The 8,330-nt window shown below is 39.9% G+C and overlaps 1 protein-coding gene and 1 long non-coding RNA gene across 3 annotated transcripts in view; one reads left to right on the top strand and one right to left on the bottom strand.

Moving 5' to 3' along the window:
- LOC103394522 (uncharacterized) overlaps positions 1 to 8,330 on the top strand; it is a 21,724-nt gene that overhangs the window by 8,520 nt on the left and 4,874 nt on the right. The window lies entirely within an intron of this gene.
- The window catches only part of trim46b (tripartite motif containing 46b), a 12,963-nt gene continuing 9,791 nt past the window's right edge, over positions 5,159 to 8,330 (bottom strand). For both annotated transcript variants that reach the window (XM_017041261.2, XM_008331869.3), the window contains exons 11-13: positions 8,045 to 8,274; positions 7,860 to 7,927; positions 5,159 to 7,683 (exon numbers count right to left, since the gene is read on the bottom strand). In XM_017041261.2, coding sequence (XP_016896750.1) covers positions 7,239 to 7,683; positions 7,860 to 7,927; positions 8,045 to 8,274 — 743 coding nt within the window. In that variant the 3' untranslated portion in view covers positions 5,159 to 7,238. The remainder of the gene's footprint in view (positions 7,684 to 7,859; positions 7,928 to 8,044; positions 8,275 to 8,330) is intronic.

Raw genomic sequence — 8,330 nt, forward strand, 5'->3', positions numbered from 1 at the left:
ATGCTATTCCACACATTCACTTTTATGGAAACATTAATATCCTGGTTGTGAAGTTAGAGGCTGAGTGTAAAAACACACCATATATCTGGACTCACTGGGCTGGAGTTAAAGTTACTATTCAGGACCCCAGGTTATAATAAAGGTTGGTCCACATTACATGCTGGATTTAAAAGACAGATTTAAAACTTTAAGCGAATAAATAAAAAAAGCAATATTACCCCATCACATAGGACATATGCTTTAAATACTTTAAAGGCCTCTCAGTTTGAACTGTCCACAAAACTTTAAAAAGGACATATGCTTTAAATACTTTAAAGGCTTTTCAGTTTGAAATGTCCACAAAACTTATGCAAAAAAACCTTTTTGCATAAAAATACTAACAGAGAAGACATGAACGGAATCATAATTTCTTTAGCAGAATTGAAAACTAATTTTTGTCCAGATGTGAACATCATTTGAACAACATATCAACGCATCATCACCCTATAATGTGGGGAACGGCGACTTATCTTTGGACAGCTGCGTTCATATACACAGGCAGTTAAAGGGGAAAAAAATCACTGCTCTTTTGGAGTGGCCTTTGTTGCTCTGCCATCATTTTATGGCTGCTGAAATCTGTGCCATATTCATTGGCTCCGGCTGTAGTCACCGACTGTGTCTGTCACTCGCTAAATGCCTGGAAGGGTGTTTATGACAGACTTTACAGGCATTTTCACCGACAACAGCTGCACGATGCAAGGCACACATTAAACCATGACTAACTTTACAACTGTACAGTTAGTTATAGTCTAATGTGTCTGTGTATATACTGTATATGTGTGTGTATTTATGCATGCATGTATGTATGTATAAATATATATATATATATAGTTATTCAATTTGAGGTTTCAGAGAGGGCCTGGGAGGAATTTGATAAATGAAGTATCTGATGAGAGATTTCCGGGAGTTTATTTTTTAGAGAACGGATAAAAATCAAGGACCTTGCTCAGCATCTGGCAGTTTCATCAGGATGAAGCCAAGTTGACCCTCAAGAAGCTGCGTCAGGAATAGTCTCTTTGTGGAAGGTCAGCATCTAGGAAACTTTTTTTCAGAAGTGTATGAGATTTCTAAGGCCGTTGATGTTTGAAGTAGATATAAATAAAAAGAGATGGATAACCTCTAAAGTAGATCTCTGAGGAGTATGAAGAGAGAGTATATTCCCGATAGCTAATTTAAGAATGGGTCAAGATAGTATTTGTAGTGAGTACTGACTTTTGTCAGTACTTTCACATGTGAGGATACGACAGGAACACACATTAGAACCGCAGCCATTTAGTCTCAAAGAATCTGATCTGTTTGATGTTACAAATACGATGATTACAGTAACTGAAAGTATGTGTGCGTTTTTGGACCAGTTTGAAAGTTTTAATCAGTGTTTCCTCTTATTCAGTCAGTTCCAGTTTTAAGACATGAGCCAGATAAAAAAAATATATATATATATATTCCCTGGTCTTCATCTGTTCCTGCTAACTTTCATCTTTCTTCTACATATTTTATCTCAGTTTTTTTTATTGAAAAATAATGAGAGTGATGTAGTGCAGCTTAAGGTAAAGTATTTAATATGGGTAAATGAAGTAGGAAGTTTGTAATAGTCCTAAAGGAAAATACTCTGGGATGATGCCAGGGTTTTCTTTATTATAACACTGGCAGTCATGAGTAATTTCTGTCAAAAATGTAGACTTGAAGTCATCACCCAGGCTAGCTCTCTCTTAGTTTATCTCAGCACTTTATGCTAAGCTACTTAGCAGCAGGCGTCTGTGTGAATGAACAACAGAGCGAGTAAAATTAAAAGTTTTCCAAAATGTCAAACTGTAGCTTTCAATGTGGTCATTGTGAACAGTGTGCAGTGTGATTAATGCCGCACAATCAGTGGTCCCCGCTCCATTAACCAGAGAATAAGGCAGTGCAGTAGAATGGGATACGCCCACTGGAGTGGAAATGTTGAAGTGAATTAGCCGTGACTCTGCTCTCTCACAAATGTGCTAAAGGCTACTGTATGTGACCATATGGGCTGAGTCCAGTATTACTGTCACCCCTCATCCATCATGGTGGGAGAAGACGGCTCTTCCTCCGTCCTTTCAAATCCTCTTAGACAACATTTACCTGATTGATTTCCCCCCCCTTCTACCTCAATTCAGGTTATCAGCACAATAAAAGCAGGAAGCTGTACATTATTAATGTAATTCAGTCTCGTGGGCGGACGGACGGATGAGAAACATAAATGTTTGAGCAGCGGCCGCGTCCCCGTATGAATAATAACAACGCAGCGTTATTGAATTCAAAGGCAGAGCAAAGTGAGTCAGATGAATGAGTGATTGAAGGGGATTCAATTCCCACTGCAAATAACCTGTTACATATGGAGGAGTGCTTTACACTGAAATTAGACTTGTCAACTCTCATGATTGTAATCTGGAGGTTTGTTATATCTGCAATATCAATCAAAGGCAAACCGCACAGCCACGAAGTGAAGCGTAGGTAGCAGCCGTCAGTGGCCGATCTGTCAAAACAAATACTTTATTCATATCTTTCTTTGTCTTCTTGCCCTTTGTCTCCTTAATTCCTTCCACTCCAGTCTCCCGACAGAAAGCCATGATTATGGTTTTAACAGAGGATAATGGTGTTACACAGATTTCCCACAAACCCTGACTTCTCTTTCAGTCTACGCAGGCAAAGGCACATATTAAACAAACAATTCAGACTGTGGTTCAGCTCCGTGTTATTTCAAGTATGAACCGATTCTAAAAGAAATTCACCTGGGGACAGAAAGAGCACCGACAGCAGTAAATCACTGACCATTAGGCGTAGCAACAACATCACTGACTGAAGTATCACAGACCAGAGCCGTACTTTCCTGGAGAGCTGTACATCTCCAACAACACCCCATAATTAAACAGAAATCCAAGATTTCAATACCTTAGACCTACATTCTTGACTTGTTGTAACAATAACTTTGTCCACCTATAGACTGTAGACGAAGTATTTGACTTTTTGTGACTGTAACTGGTTTGGATTTTCAGTTATTTGTTAATGAATTTGTTTGATATTAGTTAAATATTTTAGCAGCATTTATCTTTGGGTTTATTATAGCTTTTGTTCAGGCTAACTTTCTGCTATTTCATATATGCTCTGCTATTTAGGCAGCATTTCTGCCGTTTTGCCGTCCCCTGGCTGACCACTTCTGACTATTGTTTTTCCTTGTCCACTAACTCTTTTTATCTTTCTCTAACCCTGTTGTACTAAATGTTACATGTCCTTTTCTTATTTCCAGTTATCTAGTAGCTATTGTAGTACTTGCTTATTTTCTAATATTTTGGCTAATGCGACATTTTCTTAATTTTTTGACACGTTATGGTTTTACTAATAGAAATGTATACTAATATTTTGGCTAATGCGACATTTTCCTAATTTTTTGACACTTTATTGTTTTACTGATAGAAAAGTATTATTTTTTTTTCAACCACAGAAGAAGAAAATCACCATGTACATTCCATGTCCCATTTAAAAGGAGATTAGTTTCACATGACTGTATGGTATACATTTTAGGAAATGGCTTTGACAAACATATTGGGTCTCCAGAAAGTGTGGTTGAGCTTCATGATATTGGAGACAGTTGGTTTACGCTATCCCCTAAAGAATCCTGTCCTACATATTCTCCAGATGGCACAATACTGCGTCTCTCTCTGACTGTACAGTATATATAGATGTGTGTACGTTTGTCTCAGAGCCGCCGCAGGTTCAAGTCATTCCCTAACCCCGATCCTCTCCCGCTAAATGATGATCACAGAGATTATGTATTGTAATTCCTGTCGGGTCTTTAAAAGAACGCCCATGCTGTGAGCCTAATGCTCAGTGGAGGGATTATGCAGACCCCTACATGTGGTGTTGTGGCTGCATACCTCCAGTCAGACTAAACCCAATCTGTTACAGATTTGGTCTAAAGAAGAGAGGTGCAGCAGGCATAAGAAGTGGGTGGGTGGGTGTAAGGGCTCGGCCTTCATACTTTACACTACATTCCTCTTCCTCTATATCATAAGGGATCAGGTCTAAACCTCCCTCTGGACGCCGTAGTTTTATCTGTGTAACAGAACGTTAAAAAAGAACCTTGACTTCAGTCAAGGTTCTGTGCTTCATATATTTTTTTTTTCTTTCTCAATTCTGTCTTTTTCTGCATTTTATTTTCCCTCTGTGGTCGAGACAAACCCAAATCCCCCACAGCTTCCCCTTCCAATGTGGGTCCAATTAAACACATATGTGGATTTTCATATCGAAGCTCATAAAAGGTAAAAGGTCCAGTGATTTACATTAAATTTACATAAGGAATGCTAAGTATCTGCATGTGTGAGGTATGGGAGTCTATCAGAAGCAGATGGTCATTACCATGTGTGACAGCAATCCAAGGTGTTTCACTGGGCATAAATCTCACCAGCCGACATGACTCTTTAACATGTAGTAAGTGTATAATGTCCCCATTAGTGAAGCTTAACATTGCTGCACATGTACTGTACTGTATGTACTACTACAACTACATACTACAACCTATGTAATCAACCAGTAGGTGGAGTCCTTGGCACCATGTCAGACTTTCTAGGGAGAAAGAAAAATATTTCAGGTCAAGTGTTTGTAACTGGAAAATACTGTATGTGTATATGTATATATATACATATATACACATATATGTATATACGTACAGTATATATGTGTATATATGTGTGTGTATACTGTGTGTGTGTGTATACTGTGTGTGTTTGTTCGAGAGAGAGTTGCATACATGTGTCTATAATTCTTTATACCAAACGTTAACCTTATAAAAACCATATGAGCGCTGCAGGATAGGTACAGCTCCTCTATGGGAAATCTCTGATGTCTATAAAGATTTTTTTGTTTTTTTGTTTGTTTTTTTTTTTTTTTGCTTACTGCTCACTTTTTTTCTTTCAAAATAACCTTTGCTTTAGTTTTTGAAAATAGCTTAATTCACCATTTGATACAAAGTCAGATATGCACCAAAGCATCTGAATACTATTATATTCTAACTCACAAAACATATTACAGATATTTTTTGTGAGTTTCTGCTCAAAGCTTCTTCTTCTTCTTCTTCTTCTATTTCTTCTATTTCAGCTTCTTCTTCTTCTTCTTTTTCTTCTATTTGTTATAGTGGTTGTCAACACCTGTAGACTTACAGAGAGAAAGACTGTCAGCTCAAGGATGGGTTTTCAGCAAATGCTCTTTCACTCATTGCCGAGATCTTCCGTGTTGGATGCTGTATATCAGCGCCATGGTTTAGTTAAGCTGCACTGTGCTTTGCTGCACCCTAGTGGCCACATAAGAGCATTGTTGCACCGTGAGTTTGGTTAAAATGGTTTGCGGGGGTCGAGGGTAACTGTACAAAAGGATTAACATAAAACTGAAATAAATACGTAATTGAAACAATTTATTCAAGGCTTATTTCAAACATTCTGCCAGCAGGTGAAGTTTACAAGGATTTGTACCAGTTCAGGGGACGCGCTGCTCGTTAATGTAACGTTTGCCAGAAGAAAATCAGATCAGAAATCAGTTGAAGGAATAAACAATGTTTAAGTCTGATCCACACCATCAAAGCTGTTGTCAGTCAACCCACACACACACACACACACACACTTGTGCAGACATGTGTGTTTGAATATAGCGATGCACAAACAGAAGCAGGGTGAAGTAGTGATTAGCTCTGCAGCAGCAGAGCCATAATTGCTCCTAATTACAGTATTGCCTCATTGTTCCTCTCTACCTCTAATTTACCACACTAACACCCAGAGAGACAACACTGCTCTGGTTGTGACCACATTGTGTGAATGACTGGGGAGTCGTCACCAACAGCACAGCAGTAAGTGTCCTTAACTCTGGTTACACACTCACTAAATACTCTTTTTTTTTTTTTTTTTTACTCACAAAATTTATCATATATTTATAAATGAAAGGCAAATTTAGCAATAAAAAAATTCAAAAATGTCTAAAGCTTGAAACATTAAGGGCATGAAGTAAGAACCTAATTTCTAGAAAAGTTGGTACACTTCCAAAGAATTCTAATTGCTCTAAACTTCAATTTAACAGCTCAAAGGTCACAGACATTTATTTTTCTTACTTAATTATATTCATTTATAATTTAGAAATGTATTCTTTAAACACACTCCAAAAACCTTGGCACAGAGGCTAAATTAGAGTGAAAATACAGACAACATTTAATGAGATTGCTCTGAGTATGTTGTTTAAAGTCAGGGGGAAATCTTGCTGTGTGGAGACCAGGGGCGGAAAAGGCTGCTGAATGTGCATGACCTTTGAGCCCTGCTGTTTTCTTTGCATAAAAAAATGCAAGGCTTTGGTAAATGGACATTAGTCAGAGGACCTTTTCAAGAAATTAACTCCTATCTTTCCTATCAGGGAATGACATAAAGGTTAATTTTGTTCGTACAGAAACACTCTGGCCTACAGGAGGTTTCTAGGTCATCAGTGACAAACTAGGAGAGAATGGAACTGTTTTCTCTGTCTCTTAATGTCAAGTGCATGTGTTAGACTGGCCTGCCTGCAGTCCAGATCTGTCTCCATTTAAACATGTGGGACAGGGGACTCAGAGAACAGAGACCAAAGACTGTTGAGCAGCTTGAAAATGGACTCAGAATTCCACCTGCAGAACTGATGAAAGTACTAGCACTAACATGTCCAACTAAGGAAAATGAATGACCCGTGGGTAAAGTTGCCTCTGTTCTAAGTAGTTTGGCGTGTGTCGCATGTGTCTTACCTACATATTAATTTTTGAAGAATGGTTTTCACACAGTGTACCAACTTTCCTGGAAATTAAATTCGTAAAAGCGTCTGTAGAAAATACGACTTGTTCACATCATGGTGCTGCATCTACATAAGCTTTATCAATGTATGCAATATGGCTGCGAACTGCAAGCATCAAAGATATAGTTACATATTAAAGTGCTGGACCTTCTGTACCAAACACTAAGCAATACTTGTTGCAAAACCGCGTGTAACAAAAACGTAAGAAACTTAATTACATTGCATATTTGTTGCTATAGAAACATTTTCTCTTGGTAGGAAAATGAAATAAGAAACAGAATCACTGAGATGTGTAACGTTTTCACCCCGACTGAGTAAATACAGCACATCAACAAAAACATTCCGAAATCATCCTACTGTAAATCAACCTTCCAGATCAGGCTTCAGTTGTTGTTCAGATTAGACACCCGGGGTTGGATGGTCACCCTACGAACTGGGGTCTGGTCTGCGTTGCGATTGGCTACCAGCTCCTGCAACTGCAGAGCCCCTCCACCAATGAAACAGAAAGCAGGACACACCGGGCCGGAGCAATCCACATGACCCTCCCACAGGGGGCGTAGAGAATGAGCGTCGTAGAAGGTGACGCGACCTTTCTCAAAGTCCAGGCACACGCCCAGCCGGGGCGGCAGTGGGTACGTGTGGCCAGAGGGCGAGGAAGGGCCGTTGTTGTTGTTGGTGATGTCTCGGTTGTTGTTGTTGTGGTGGTGGTGGTGGTAGCTGTGCTGGGGCAGATAGATTTTCCCCATGCCCATGGTGAGGAAACAGAAGGGTGGAGCAGAGTCCAGGGCGTCCTCCGCTCCACTGTCATGGCCGCTGTCTGGGTCGTAGCTGAGGAAAAAACATTTTTTATTATAATATCTAATAAAGAAAGTCAGTCAGCTGTATTTGAACTAGTACTACGGTAAACTGGGATTTCAGTGCTGTAAAAAAAAAATTACTACGGTAAACTGGGATTTCAGTGCTGCTGCTGCAAAAAAAAAGATTTTGTCTTTGTTGTCGCTCACCGTGGACTGGCCATGTCCTGTGGGAGGTGAAACCACTCCTGCAGTTTAGATTCCAAACCCACTCCAACCTGAGGAGAAGAGATATAAAATAATAAATTAATAACATGCCTGGCAGCTAATATCTGTAACTTATACGTTCGATAGGATTACAGTGAAAAAACCCACAGTTTGCAGTAATGACTTGCCTTCACTAAGTAAGAGCTGGGCTCCACGGAGCATGCCCAGTAGTGACGTCCCTGTGTGATGGCTACATCTCCGACCAGGAGGTCGGAAGTCAGGTGACAGGAAGTGAGGGCGTGGTCGGCGGCCTGCAGCAGCGAGAGGCCGGGGACGCTGCGGGCGCAGCGCTGCTCTTTGCTGACCACCAGGCGGTCAGCGTGGAGACCCCAACGAGAATCCAGATAGAAGTTAAGAACTGGAAAGGAAGTGAGTTGGGAAGAGAAGGAACAGGAGAGGTTAGAGAGGAGAAAG

Source organism: Cynoglossus semilaevis, chromosome 18, assembly GCF_000523025.1.
Source record: "Cynoglossus semilaevis isolate Cse_v1.0 chromosome 18, Cse_v1.0, whole genome shotgun sequence".
NCBI lineage: Eukaryota > Metazoa > Chordata > Actinopteri > Pleuronectiformes > Cynoglossidae > Cynoglossus > Cynoglossus semilaevis.